At 44.9% G+C, this 15,300-nt stretch overlaps 1 protein-coding gene across 3 annotated transcripts; it reads right to left on the bottom strand.

Moving 5' to 3' along the window:
- Window positions 1–10,636: 10,636 nt before the first annotated feature.
- Window positions 10,637–15,012, bottom strand: LOC123409997. 3 transcript variants are annotated; one of them, XR_006612954.1, is made up of 5 exons: window positions 13,651–13,772; window positions 13,492–13,557; window positions 12,027–12,149; window positions 11,357–11,526; window positions 10,637–10,985 (listed from the first exon to the last, which is right to left on the bottom strand). XR_006612954.1 is itself a non-coding variant. In XM_045102867.1 (4 exons), exons 1-3 carry the CDS (start codon window positions 14,746–14,748, stop codon window positions 11,370–11,372), a joined length of 555 nt encoding a protein of 184 aa, XP_044958802.1. In that variant the 5' UTR covers window positions 14,749–15,012; the 3' UTR covers window positions 10,637–10,985; window positions 11,357–11,369. The 3 variants fall into 3 exon arrangements, 1 of the variants encoding a protein (XP_044958802.1); XR_006612955.1 differs by having other exon boundaries at window positions 13,492–13,552; XM_045102867.1 differs by lacking the exons at window positions 13,492–13,557; window positions 13,651–13,772 and adding an exon at window positions 14,474–15,012.
- Between the last annotated feature and the right edge of the window lie 288 nt (window positions 15,013–15,300).

Here is a 15,300-nt window from a genome sequence, read left to right as displayed (position 1 = left end):
AGAGAAACTTACCGTAGTGGTCATCAAGGAGGAGAAACACCTGGAGACGGGTCGTGCGATGCCGCTCGGGAGTTATTCTGCAGAATAGATATTTTGCAATGTCTCAGTTAGCATGATGACACACAATTATTAATACTAGTTTATAATGAAACTCACCGTGCCAATCGAAGAGAAGACGGGCAACGACGGAGGACTTGACCGCTCTTCTCGCACAGACCCTGAAGAGTGGGTCTTATTAGTTAGTAATGAAACAGACATTGCACACATGATTTGGCTAATGTGAAAAAAAACATACCACAAAAAGCTCGTATAGGGCCCGTTGACCCACCTCATTCTGGGACCTCTCCTCCTCAATCAATTATGCCGTGGTCTGGTCCCTCTCATCAAGAGCAGCCTGACTTGCCAATCTCTCTTTCTCAAGAGCAGCCTGAAGAGCGGCCTGGCTTGAAAATCTCTCTTTCTCAAGAGGAGCCTGGTTTGCCAATCTCTATTTCTGAAGAGCAGCCTAAAACACCATTCCTCATTACCACAGTAATGATCTATGGTGACACACATAATGAAATGGATGAAAGTGTTCTTAGTCCATACAACTAACCTCGATGGCAGGATCGACTGGCCGTGGACGACCGTTATCTCAGGACAGCTGCTCGAATGGCACGCCTTGATCTCCGGGAGCGTGATTGGACAAGTATTATCCCATCTCCAATGCCTATCGAGCCATGGGGCCCCCCGCCACCAGATATCATCACCAACTCTAGATCCAAAGGTTCCTGGCTAGGGGTAAAGTCATCCCCTTTCTTAGCCTTCCCCGGGTCCGTGTATGCCACGAGCTTGTGGTGGGAGGATATGTTGGTGATGTTATTGGGATCATCCATGTCAGACTCAGAGAATGCCTTCGCCTTCTTGTACGAGGCAGTATGGGCCATGCCATAAAGGTCGTACAAGTGTGGCATCTCCGTCTTATTGTGATGCGCCTAAAAGAGAGGAACAAAATATTAGCATGAAGAATGAATAGCATGAATCATGAAGCAAATCACATACCCAGTTTCGTGCGAACAGAAGTAAGTTGGCACTGCCTTGATGGTGTGGCACACCAACCATTTGGCTATGCCGATCCTTCGCATTCTCATGGACGGCTCGCCAGCTGCTTGTGCACCACTCATCAACCAACGCCTCCCAACAATACATCTTATCCGCACACCATCTCGGTTGCACCTGTAAGTTATTAGAAAGAATTTTCAGTGCTACGCCTATGAATGAAATCCAGAAAAATACGTAGAAGGACTTAAGAATAGGTAATTACCTTCATGTATTGCTCCTTCTTCATAAACTTTCCGCGGCAATCCTTCTTCTGCTTCTTAATACCACGCGTGGCGTAGTAGTCTCGAATAGCCTGCGGCCGAGCCTCGTGGCGTAAATTCTGTAGTAACCGCCTACACTCGGCCTCGAGAACCCTGGCCGCCTCCTCCTCATATCCATCCTCACACCTATAGAAGGTCTGCAATCAAACGTGAAAACACCGACTAGTACAATAATTAGCTATATTGTTAATTTTAGATTGTGTAAAAGGATAATTTAGCCAAAAGCTCTTGATCACCATCTTGGCCCTCGTGTGGCACAAGACCACATCTATAATCTCCTCCGGCGGGGTCTGCGCAGCCAGGTTGTGCTCCCAGGAAAATCCTAGTGTAGGAACCTGACCCTCACCAGGCATCGTGACAAACCCCCGGAAATTTGTCTGGCAAAGCACACCAAGGACGGAGTTCGGCCTGCGGACTCCAGGAGGGTGTACCCATCCCCTGCAGTATGATAAGGTCAACGCATTAGATATTTGATCAAACTTGAAGGCAAAATCTAAAAAAAGAGTAAATGTACTTACCTATCTCCTTCAGGTTTAATCACCAGCCTCTGCTCGCGGGTAGCCGGCACGACCGGGAGACGTGTACTACCACGCTTGTACATGGTGGCCCCGTCCACCTGCACATCGCCCTCACAATTCGTAAGCTCACCCCCGCCATCCCCGCCCCCTGAGCCACCCAGACCCTCGGTCCAATCCGGCAACTCGGTCCGATCTGGCCAGGTCTCCCATCCGGGCCTCTCCACGTCGGGTGAAGCCTTCGGAACCGTAGTCTCGTGAGCCGAATGCACGTCGACTCGAGGCTCATCCTGGACCGGTGTCTCATGGGACGAATGCCCGTCAACACCAGGCTCTTGGAACGGAGTCCCCGTAGCCTCCTCCGCAAACGTGTCGACCATAGTAGTCTTATGCTCAGGTGAATGTGCTGGTGGTGGTGGCGAGGATGGCTAAACAGTCCTCCTGGATCTTCCACGGCCACCACCTCTCCATGTACCCTTCCCCTTCTTCCCTACCCGACCAACACCTCTCCCAGTGGGCAATGCCGCCAAAGAAGAAGAACCCACGGGTGGTGTCGACAGACTGTCTGCCAAGGCTCTACGGAGAGATAGGGGTGGAAGGGAAGTACCACCCCTCGTGCGGGGCGCCTGGGAAGAACCCGTCGAGCGATCTGGACCAGCGCCCACCATCTTTCAACACCTGGTGACCTGCCATGATAAAGATTAAAATAAATTAGTACAACATAAAAAATATTGAATAATTGACATGAATAATAATATGAACATGAATAATAAATATTAAAATGTATATAATTTAAGTTGTGAATCTTACAAACTAATAATCATCATCAATAAATGCATCATCATCATCACTATCACGCATGTCTTCATGAATGATGTGCTCGTCAGGTTCAACGGCGTGAAGTTGTGAAAGGCCTTTCTTTAATCATTGAAGCATTGACAGGTCATCCGCATCAGTAACCTCTACGAGTTCCATGTCTTCTGATTCTAGCTCAGGGCTGGAGTCGGATTCATTGTCGCTGTCTACTTCCATGTTCTTGGGTGAAGCACGATGGTTCTTGAAACGTTTCTTGGAAAGACGTGTTTCTTGGAAAAATTCTCCATCATATGTGTCTGGGTTAATGTGAGGTTCATAATCCTGTTCATTTGGGACAGGTGGTCTAACATGTGGCGGCACTTCATAAACAACATACCAACCTTCCAGATTCTTATCCTTTTGGCATGCCCACGGTAGATAGAAAACTTGGGTCGCCTGTTGAGCCGTAATATAGACATCGGGAACATCTAAATGGGTGTTTGGATTGATTTCGACTAGTCCTATATGTTCATGAGTCCTTCTAGTCTCCTTCGACTAGAACCAATAACATTTGAAGACTACGACGTTCGGTGGGTTTTCACCATAGAATTGAAGTTCATAAATTGCTTCAACTCTTCCATAATACTCGATAACACCTTCGCCGATAGCAGAGACACCAAAATTTGTAGATTTCCAGTCGGGCATAGGTATCTCTTTGCCAAAGGTACGAAAGAGATACCCGTTGATGTTGTATTTCTCAAATGAACGGACCTTATAGTGAAAACCATTAGCAACTTGTCTCAATTCGGCGTCCATAGACTCTGAATTAGCCTAAAAGTTTAATACAAAACGATTGTTGCATTAGCCGCAAGTTAGACCAAGAAATTAAAAGTTCCATTATTGATAATTACCATTTGTTTGAACCAAGAGATGAAACCGGGATAGCCGCCTCCTGTCTTTGACAGAAGCTCATACTCTTCGACGGAATCATTTTCGATCACCGCTCCATCCGAGAATTTGGCGACGTAAGGGCTGTTTGAAATATCCGGGAATAAGAGAAGTTCAATTGAATTAGAAGTTACGGGAAAATGTCCTGAGAACTCACTCGATGTACGGCTACACTTCTGTTAGGTTGTTGAAGATATACAACGAAATGTTCCCCCATTCTTCGACATCCAACGTTATTGGTTTCGAAGCACCGGCTGGTGCGAGCTTCCCTTTGAATAGGCTGAGGTTGGACCCACCTTTTTAGGGTCTGCATCATTGTGCTGAGGCTTCGGATTATGCAAATGATGATTTTTGGCTTCGAAGTGTGCTGTCACAAAGATTGCCACCTCCTTAGTAATGAATGCCTCGGCCATCGATGCTTCAATTCTACGCTTATTTTTACATTTAGCTCGAAGGGTCTTCTGCATCCTCTCAGTTGCATAGCACCAACGATCTTGCACGGACCGACCCAATCTTGCCTCAGTTGGTAGATGTAAAATCAAATGCTGCATTGGACTAAAGAAACCCGGTGGAAAGATCTTCTCTAACTTGCACAACAACTCTGGTGCAAAATCCTCCATGTCTTCTACCACGCTAGGCGACAATTCTTTCGCACAAAGAACACGGCAGAAATAGCTCAGCTCCGCCAGTACTAGCCATTCACTCTCAGGAATAAAGCCACATAACATCACCGGCATTACCCGCTCTAGCCATATGTGCCAATCATGACTCTTGAGACCAAAGATTTTTAATTTTTCAAGACTCACTCCCCTCTTTAGATTCGCTGCATACCCATCGGGGAACATCAAGTGCATTTTGACCCACAAGATAATTTCCCTCATAGCTGGCCTTCCAAGATTGAACCATGCCTTTGGCTTGGACCACTTCTGCTTTGCTTTGCCTTCTCGCATGTTTTGTAACGGTCTATGACATAGTGTCTCTTGATCGACTCTAGCCTTAGTATTATCCTTTGTCTTCCCATCTATTTCAAACAATGTACCAAAAATAGCCTCTCCGCTATTCTTTTCACTCCGCATCATGTCGATATTGTGTGGAAGAAGGAGGTCTTTGAAGTAAGGAAGATCCCAGAAGCATGGCTTGTGAGTCCAGGCGTGTTTTGAATTATACCCTTGAAATACCCTGGACGCTCTGGATCAGGCTCGAGGTCATTTAACTGATCCAGGATCTGTTGGCTTGTCAATGCAGGTGGTCCCAAGTTTTTGACAACTTTACATTTGGTAAAGTTCTTCTTGTCTTTTCTGAACCGATGGTCAGGATCCAGGAACTGTCTATGCAAGTCAAAGTAAGAATACTTTCGACCCTCCTGCAACCACTTAAACTGAAGAACTGCCTTGCATTGGGGGCACGGGAACCTTCCATGCACACACCATCCACAGAATAGCGCATACGCTGGCAAGTCATGCATAGAGAACATGCAGCACACATGCATTTCGAAGTTTTCTTTTCTAGCGGCATCGTATGTCTTGACCCTATTATCCCAAGCTTCTTCCAATTCATCCTTAAGCAGTTGCAGGTACACATTCATATTCTTCCCCGGATAATTGGGCCCTGGAATTATCAACGTCAGAAATATGTTATTTCTTTGCATAATCTGCCCGGGGGGGAGATTGAGTGGAATGACAAATACAGGCCAACAACTCTATAGGGTTGTTGTCATGCCGAAGGGATTAAAACCATCCGTGGCGGCGCAGACTCGAGGATTCCTTGGATCTGCCGCTTTATCCTGATGCAATCCATCGAAATGTTTCCACGCTTCCCCATCCGATGTGTGTACCACCATCTTATTCCCATCCGCATCTAGTTTGGTTCTTTTGCCCAATTCGTGCCATGTCATCTGTCTGGCAGTCTCTTCGACCATGAAAAGACGTTGAAGTCTTGGTACGATTGGCATATACCGAAGAACACTAACTGCGATTTTGGTCTGCCTCTTCTCACCCATATCGTTGTCTACCACAAGATACCTGCAAGACTCGCAATTGGGACAATAGTCCAAGTGGGCATACTCCTTCCTAAATAAGACACATCCTTCCTCACATGCAACTATCTTCTCATAGGGCATCTTAAGTACACGAAGTATTTTGTCCGACTGGTACAGGTTTGCAGGCATGACATGGCCTTTGGGTAGGAAGCGTCCAAATAGTGTCATCATCGCGTCGTAGCATTCTCTTCCCAAGTTGAACTGAGCCTTCGGAACCATTACTTGTGCAATTGCATTTAGATGACAGAGATCAGTGTGCTCATGGAGAGAACGTTTTGAAGACTCCCACATTTCATAAAAGGCCTTTGCAGATTCCTCCATCTCATCTTCCGAATCCCGAGCATCATCAAAGTCTTGCACCATTTCTTCGATCCCGGTACCATGCTCATCCGTGCGACGACGGACCACCTGAGCTCTTGTGCTATGTATAGACTCACCATGAAATGTCAACACCGTATAATTTGGCTTAAAACCCCTCCTCCGCAGGTGTTTAATCATTACAACCTCTGTCGCCTTTTTATAGTTGTCGCATCCAGGACAGGAGCAATAGTTTCTTTCCTGGCCATTTGCGAATGCGGCTTTCACAAATTCCTTTGTTATTACAAACCATTCTTTCGTCATCTCTTTCTGACTAGGGTGACCGGTATACATCCACGCACGATCACTCATCTTGCCTAGCTACTAAAGACAGAAGAAATATATTTATATATAATTTAGCATTTATATTCATCGGTTAATCAGGTTTGCAATTTTTATTATGTCCAGGAAACCTACATGCTAATAGGTAAAGATAGGTCCTAACCCCACCCGAGTATGTGTAGATTGGGTTCGTTTTCCCATGCTCTGCTCCGGATCCAACGCAAAATTTCGGCAGCACCTCCACGCTATTCTCCTTATACACGTCTCCGCAATAAATAGAGAGTATGTGCATGCGGAGAACAACAGGGAGGCACTGACGAAATTCCGCATCGAATCCAGAGCACAGCATACGGGAAGACGAACCCAATCTACACATATACTTGGGCTATCCATGGATAATGTTGGACAATTCGAAAGGATGGCGGTTATAAATATGCAAAGACATGCATATTTATAGATATCGCCTTTCCGAACGGGAGACACATACTAGTCACGCATACTGATAAATTAATTTAATTACCTAAATCTAAAAAGTTTCATCCGGAAACCGAGCCACAGTAAATGAACGGTCGGGGAGGAGATGAAATTTGTAGTGACCCACGAATGAAGGGCCGGAGCTCGTACAATGCACGGGAGGTCTTCGCACAACAGACCTCACAGCGACGAGACAACTATCACATGTAAATCCACCCGATCAACACAAATATTCTAATTATGTCATTTTAGAGGAAAACAAGTTAAGAATATAATATTCATGAGCTAACCAAGGTTTTTATGCCATTTTGTAGCTAAATGGGCTAATTATCTCATTATTGGGGAAAATAAGGTAAGGAGAATAAGATAGAGGAGAAGAAAGAGGAGGAGGAGAAGAAGAAGAAGAAGTCAAGAAGAAGGAGAAGGAGGAGGAGGAGGAGAAGAAGGAGGAGAAGAAGGAGGAGGAGAAGGTATTCTTCTTCTCTTCTTCTCTTCTTCTTCTCTTCTTCTTTTCTTCTACTCCTGCTTATTTTTGTCAAATCCTCCTCCTCTCCTCTTCTTCTTCTTCTTCTCCTCCTCCTCTTCTCCTCTTCTCCTCCTCCTCCTCTTCTTCTTCTTCCTATTCTTTCTATTAAGCTAACTAACTAACTAACCTAACTTACCAAGCTAACTAAACCTATCGCTAAACCTAGATAGCACTAAACAACAACAAAACAACAAAAACATAATCTACCACTAAGTAACTAAAAAAGAATCTAGCTACCTCTAATTAACAAAACAAAATCTACCACTAAAGTACATACTAATTCTACTAATTAACTAACTAAATCTACCAACTAACTAAACTACCACTAAAACTACTAATTAACTAACCTACCAACTAAACTATATATGCCACTAAATCTGTTAATTTGCAAAAAAAGAAAAAAAGGACTCACCGGAGGGGGGCGGCCGGGAAGGAGGAGGGCGCGGCGGTGGAGGAGAGGGAGGTGGTGGCGGAGGGGGTGGTGGTGGAGAAGGGGCGAGCTCCGATGGCGGTGGTGGAGGAGGAGGTCCCGGGGAGGAGGAGGGGCGTGGTGGAGGAGGGGGCACAGGGAGGAGGGGGCGCAGGGAGGCCGGAGGAGGAGGGGGCACAGGGAGGCCGGAGGAGGAGGGGGGCAAGGAGGCCGGAGGAGGAGGGTTGGCGGCGCAGGGAGGCTGGAGGAGGGCGCGGCGGCGGTGGTGGTGTCGGGGGTGAGAGAGAGAGGTGTGGGGTGGTCGTTAGGGGTGAGAGAGAGGCGCGTGGGGGTGGGGCTAACGGTCGTTAGGGTGCACCCTCTTTGCTGTCCGCCTCCCGACGGCACAGAGGAGAAAAGCGGACGACAAATATAGAGGTCATTAGGGGGAGAGAGGGGGTGCGGGGTGGGCCAGCCGAGCGCTTTGCCGTGTGCCTAAGTGATGTTTGCCGTGAGCCCAGCTCTTTGCCGTCTGCCTGAGTGGTGTTTGCCGTGAGCCAGCTAACGGCAAAGAGCTGGCTGACGGCAAAGAGAGTCTTTTCCATCAGCCTGCTCTTTTTCGTCTGGTTTCTGGTAGCTGATGGCAAAGGGGGTCTCTGCCATCAGTCAACAGATGGCAAAGAAGCAGGAGATGGGAAAATCTCTGATTCCAGTAGTGAAGGGACAATGCTACCACTTTTCCCACACTTGTGTATATTAAGCACCATGATCTTCATGATGGCGAGTCTCTCATTTTGTCACCACCATATAGATAGTGGGAAATTTTCATTATATAACTTGGCTTGTATATTCCAATGACAGGCTTCCTCAAAATTGCCTTAGGTCTTCGTGAGCAAGCAAGTTGGATGCACACCCACTAGTTTTCTTTGAGAGCTTTCACATACTCATAGCTCTAGTGCATCAATTGTATGGCAATCCCTACTCATTCACATTGATATCTTTTGATGAGCATCTCCACAGCTCATTGATATGCCTAGTTAATGTGACTATCTTCTCCTTTTTGTCTTGCAACCTCCCCTACATTCCACACCATCTATAGTGCTATAAACATGGCTCACGCTCATGTATTGCGTGAGAGTTGAAAAGGTTTGAGAAAGTAAAGGTTTGAAACAATTACTTGGCCAATACCGGGGTTGTGCATGATTTAAATTCATTGTGCAATTATGATAGAGCATAGCCAGACTATATATTTTTGTAGGGATAACTTTCTTTTGGCCTTGTTATTTTGAAAGTTCATGATCACCTTGCTAGTTTGCTTGAATTATTATTGTTTCCACGTCAATATCAAACTACTGTTTTGAATCTAATGAATCTGAACATTCATGTCACATAAGGACACCTATGCTAGGTAGCATGAAGGCATCAAAAATTCATTCTTATCACTTCCCTACTCGAGGACGAGAAGGAGTTAAGCTTGGGGATGCTTGATACGTCTCAAATGTATCTATAATTTTTGATGGTTTGGCGCTGTTATCTTGTCTTCTTTGGTTGTTTTATGTACCTTTTATATCTTTCTTGGGACTAACTTACAAATTCAGCGCCAAGTGCCAGTTCGAGTTTTTTCCGTGTTTTTGACTCTTTTCAGATCTGATTTTGGAACGGAGTCCCAACGGAAGAAAAACCCTGAAATGATTTTTTCGCGAACGGAAGAAGACCAGGGGGCTTTTGGGCCAGGCCAGGTGGGCACGAGGGAGCCCACAAGCCCCCACTCCGCCACCAGGGGGAGGCGGCGGTGGGCAGGCTTGTGGCCTCCCTGGCCGCCCCCTGACCTAGATCTTTGGCCTATAAATTCCCAAATATTCCGCAAAAAATCGAGGGAGCCTTGAAAATACTTTTCTGCTGCCGCAAGCTTCTGCTTCTGCGACATCTCATCTAGAGACCCTTCCCGGCACCCTGCCGGAGGGGACTTTGGAGTTGGAGGGCTTCTTCATCATTATCATCGCCCCTCCAATGACTCGTGCGTAGTTCACTTCAGACCTATGGGTCCGTCACTACTAGGAAAAGGCTTGCTAATGGCGCACCTATTTTGGCTACTAATGGCGCACTATAGGTGCGCCACTAGCATCACGCCATTAGATTTTTTTACGTGCTATTAGTATCTTGTATACTAATGGCGCACCAGGCAATGCGCCATTAGTATAGCTCATGGTGCGCTATTAGTATTTGGTATACTAATGGCGCACCAGGCAGTGCGTCATTAGTATAGCTCATGGTGCGCCATTAGTATCTGGTATACTAATAGCGCGCTGGGCAGTGCGCCATTAGTATAGCTCATGGTGCGCCATTAGTATCCGGTATAGTAATGGCGCACCAGGCAGTGCGCCATTAGTATAGCTCATGGTGCGCCATTAGTATGCCTCCCAGGGCCATATTTACACACGTGCTCTGGCGTACTAATGGCGCACTAGTTGACGATGTGCCACTAGTGTGCTTTTTGCAGTGCGCCACTAAAGTGGTGAGTGGTGCGCCACTAGTATGAATATTAGGTTTTTTATTTTTTTTCTGATATTTGCACAGGTTACAAAACATATTATTGCACAGAATATAGAGATCACACACTACAGGAAAAAACATATAAGCCGAGTGCCCGAAACACTCGGCTTACAACGGTTTACACTCGGTTTACATATAAGCCGAGTGTTTTCCTCGGCTTATAACACATGCGTTACTAAGGACCGGCTTATCCGGGGTAAGCCGAGAGCAATAGTGAAAACACTCGGCTTACATATAAGCCGAATGTCCCCATGTAAGTCGAGTGCCAACGGGCACACGATTTATACATAATGGCAACAACAATATATTACATATCCAATATATCATGACAACAACAATATAGATCACAACAATATATTACATATCCAACAGATCACAACAACAACAACAATATATTACATATCCAATAGATCACAACAACAATATAGTTTCACAAAAGCATGCGTACATATGCAACAAGAATTCACAAATGAAATGGTCATGCATACATATCCAATATATTACATGTTCACAAAAATAACAAACCGATGATGAGTTCAAAGTCCACACATGCATACATATCCAACATAGTTTCACAAAAACACACATACATATTCAAGGACGGTTCACAACATGTGTACATATGCAACAAGAATTAACAAACAAAAGCATGAGTTCAACCTACAATATGCCATGAGCTTCCGCCACAGCATGTATGCCCACCGTCGACGGCATCCGTGATGCAAACCTATAAGTTCAATAGCACACGCATGAGTATCCAAAGTTAAATTTTTGAAGAATAGAAATCATATCAAACTAAAAGAGCACTGCGAAACTGCAACAAGAAGATTTAGTTTTACTCTCATGATTTATATTTTTGAAGAATAGAAATCATATCAAATTAAAAGACACTACAAAACTAAAACTCCTACAAAGACCAAGAAGCAAAATATCAACCAAATGATGTTAACCTACATATTTCTCAACCTGTAAAATTTAAGAGCAGGAAAAATAACACTATGTACTACACTTCACAACAAACAGAGATTGGTTTTCGGTTAAAATTGCTTTTCACACAAGCACTTGATAGGAAGGAGAAGGGAGGAGAGGAGGGCATACCTCGGTTGCGACCTCATCTACGACATGAAGCTCGTGAGGAAGGAGACAGAGATGATGATGATGCTACTGCAAGCTTTCGGTCATCTATAGGACGCTGAGGCACCGCATAGAAAGCCAACAAGAGGGTGTGGGTGGATACCATGACGGTCCTCATGGGTACATACAAGAAACTGAGTTACATCAGTTTTATTAAGCCAACAACACAACAAACAAATAGTTGAGAGCTTAAGGTAAGTAAAGTGTACCTAAAGGAACTAAAACTGTGTCGATACAACAATAGGACAAAAATACAAAAAAGCATTAAAAACTAACAGTTCTTGTGTATTCTGCAAGCTAAGATGGAGTTACACATATTGCTTGACACAAAAAAGCTCAATGAAAAACAAAACTTTTGTTTGTACAATATGAAATGCTTATCATGACCAGTGACCCGGAGGGGGGGGGGGTCAAGACTGCAAGCATTACGGTCATGAATCGACTTCACCACTTAAGATTTGCTAATATGGGTATCATACATCTTGCAGAGAAATAGAAGTATACATCAGAAAAATGAACATAAACTGCCTCAACCCAATTGATAGACTATCAACTACTAGCAGCAATAATGTTGAGACCTATTTATTTTGGGGCATGATCTACAAAACGAAGCAGTTTGAAATAATAAACGAACCTTTCAAAGGTGTCTCTCCAAGGCTGTCTCCCAGATTCACCTTCTTTGATTTTAATTGCATCTTCAGCAGGCATAGTGTAATGGAGCTTTACTGGTGCAAGTGGCAAGTTCTTCGCAATCTCACTGAAAACAGATAATCAGAGCTTGTTATTATTTAACAGGGCTTGTTAATAGTTTTATTGATCAATAAAAAGCATTTCGAAGACAGTGAGTCATCAGCAGCCACATTGCAATCATAGCAAAAAGAAGGAAATATGTTAATCCATCGCACGTGATTAAGACCATGACCTGCATATTTCGTCTATGTGATTAGCATCAATATTCATTTGCAAATATACACAGCCAAACAATATAGAGTTAACAGTCATATCAAGCCTCTGAACACAAAGACCAGCTTGTACCTCTATAAAAAGCTCACTGAACAATACTCCCTCCATCCCGAATTAGTTGACTCAGATTTGTCTACATACGGACATGACTAACCACGTTTCAGTGTTAGATACATCCATATCTAGATGAATGTAAGTCAATTAATTTGGGACGGAGGGAGCATAACATAAAAGCAACACCCACTTCCATCAACAATTACAACTAAGCTGATTGTTATCAGCAACTCCAGAATACCATGTTATTAGTAACTTGAAAAGACTGACAATGTCATGAAACGTTAGTAAGCACATCTACAACATGCAGGTTCAATGCATTCTCAAACATTTTTTGTTTCCCAGAATTCTTCAAAAACAATCGAATGCGACAACATCAACTTCAATACTAGTCGGTTATGATAAGATAATCAAGAGTCAACGAAGCATAGGACAATCCAACCTCCCATACAGAATTGTGAATGAAATTATGTATCAGGACCTTTGTTATACAGAGTAGATACGCCTGTTCAGTGAATGCAAAGTAAATACCACAAGCAGGAAATGACAATATTACACTAGGAAGAGTGTATCAGATTGGCATCTTATATTTTTCTTCCATATAATAAACAATTGGGCGTATGCACAGGACATGACGCAATTTGCTTCTTTAGAGGATAAACTTTTCATGCAGATTACAAACACTGTCAAGTAAATGCATTCGTTTATTGTATACTTAAAGCCGAATAACCTCACATCTGCTAGCCAATGCATTCTACTATTCTGTTGCAACCAACACCATCTAATCAAAGAAAAACTTTCAGATCCACAAGTAAGCAGTGAAAGCACATATCTCCAGCCTCATAAGTTACATGAGACGCGACGGTGTAATACAAACAACATGGAAGATGTCATATAGCAGATTCAAGTGGAAACGAAATCACAAGACAACTTAAAGCTAACAACTTCTCCCTCTCTCACCCTCACACACACACACACACACACAAACCCAGAGCAATGGTTGAGTTCATCGCCTGAAATGCATCTTTGCTCTGATAAGAAGAGAAAAGAGAGGGAAGAAAGCAAGTGAGACTCAACATTACATTGCAGTCGAAGTAGGAGATGGACTTGCTGGTAATTTTCAATCTACCTTTGTGCTCCTACCTAACCTACGTGAGGAGGGAAATCGCATCAGGGGAAGTGGAGATAAGCAACTCGAACGGAATCATGCAGCTCCAAGGAAGAGAGAGAAAGGTGCCAACCTTAGCGGTCCCAATTGAATCTAGATAGTCATCTGTTCAAGTCAAGAAATGTGCATAAACTGCTGCCATCTCTTTACATCCATGTTACGACAAATTGGCAAATAGCTAGCACATTCTGGCTTGCCATTTTTTATTACTCAGTTGTCACTTGGGAAGTAAACACTCAACAACTAACTTATTTTCTTTGAATATGAAACAAGAAGAGATTTGTTTTCAGATGCATAACTTATTCTTCTAACTTGACACTGCTCATAGAACATAACATTGCATATGCTAGATAAAGTTTTCACCGAGAAGTGTAACATTTTTAATTCAGTCCTACATAAGGTGTACCTCATCAAGCTAATAAAGGACATGAGTATCTGACAACCATAAATGAATTTATTTAGTTGCACAAAATAGCCCATAAACATGCATGTAAACAGCCAAACAACTCAGGGAGCTATACATCCGTGGAACTCAAGAAAGAACAAATTGCAAACCTGCAACTTCTATGGAGCAACCAAATTCCTGCTCAGAAGTCAGTTTGATATGTGCAAGTGATTTGATTTTTATTTTGTAACTTCACCATAGTCCTCAGATCGATTTCCTAGATGACTTCATCCCTATACTTAGAGTTTTATTTGAGTTCCACGGATCTCTTGCAAAAAAACATACTATGGTATCTATTCCGGATACGAGTGTCCGTTCCTCTCTCTGAAAAAAAAAGTATGTGGCAAACATCCGGATCGGCGGCGCTAGTCTGCCCAAGGAAGCAGCAGCACTTGACATTGCTGCAAGCTATGTACGTACTTGGCAGGATGGGGAAGGAATAAGGGATTACCTTGGCCGTCTAGGCCACGCAGCATGTCGGGAAGGTGCTCGGAGCTGCAGCGGGAGCCTCCTCGCTCGCCACCGTTGAGGGCCGCGAGTTCCCCCATGAGACACGCCGAGGCGAGAGAATGGGGTGTACGGGGATCCACCCCACGCGTCCAGCTTGGGTCCGCCCGCCTCCATCGCGCTTTTTGTGCAGCACGCGTCGTAGATGGGTGCGGTACCGTCGCCAGAAGAGACGCGCAGGAGGGAGGCGGCTGCCGCGTCACTGTCGTCGTCGTCCATGGGTGTGTGGAAGACTACTAGGGGGCGGGCTCTGCCGATGAGGGAGGAAGGTAGCGGCGCGGTGGAGGTCGGACGCGGTGGCTATGGGGTGGAGGACGAGGGCCCGACGACCGTGGGAGGAGGGGTCCTTCTATACCGGAGCAATGTTGCCAGATCTGGGGAGTGGGGAGAGAACTGAGAAGCGAGATGGGAGGCGCGGGGCGGCGGCGGAGGCGTGAGGGCCGCGGCGGCGCAGTACGGGTCGGGGTAGTGGGCGGGTGAGAGATGGATTGGGGCAGATAGAAAGGGGACTGGGATTTTAGGGGGGAGGGTTAGCAATGGCGCACCCCCGAGCGGTGCGCCATTAGTAATTTTTTTGATAGCAATGGCGCATCCCAGGCGATGCGCCATTAGTAATCTTTTTTGTATACCAATGGGGCATCCCAGAGAGGTGCGCCATTAGTAATCTTTTTTTGGATAGCAATGGCGCACCCCAGAGAGGTGCGCCATTAGTAATATTTTATTTTTTTGGATAGCAATGGCGCTCGGGGGGAGGGAGGGGTGGGTGGTGCG

Source organism: Hordeum vulgare, chromosome 7H (genome assembly GCF_904849725.1).
Source record: "Hordeum vulgare subsp. vulgare chromosome 7H, MorexV3_pseudomolecules_assembly, whole genome shotgun sequence".
In the NCBI taxonomy this organism is placed as follows: Eukaryota; Viridiplantae; Streptophyta; class Magnoliopsida; order Poales; family Poaceae; genus Hordeum; species Hordeum vulgare.
The sequence above is the reverse complement of the archived record's forward strand: the minus strand, read 5'-3'. Positions and strand labels throughout refer to the sequence as shown.

Excerpts from the sequence above, each read along its gene's own strand:
- LOC123409997 (XM_045102867.1), bottom strand. The coding sequence starts at position 14,748 with ATGGACGACGACGACAGTGACGCGGCAGCCGCCTCCCTCCTGCGCGTC. Across the intron at positions 12,150-14,473 it reads GCGTGGCCTAGACGGCCAAG|TGAGATTGCGAAGAACTTGC; the intron begins GTAATCCCTTAT and ends ATCTGTTTTCAG. Across the intron at positions 11,527-12,026 it reads TGGAGAGACACCTTTGAAAG|TTTCTTGTATGTACCCATGA; the intron begins GTTCGTTTATTA and ends GATGTAACTCAG.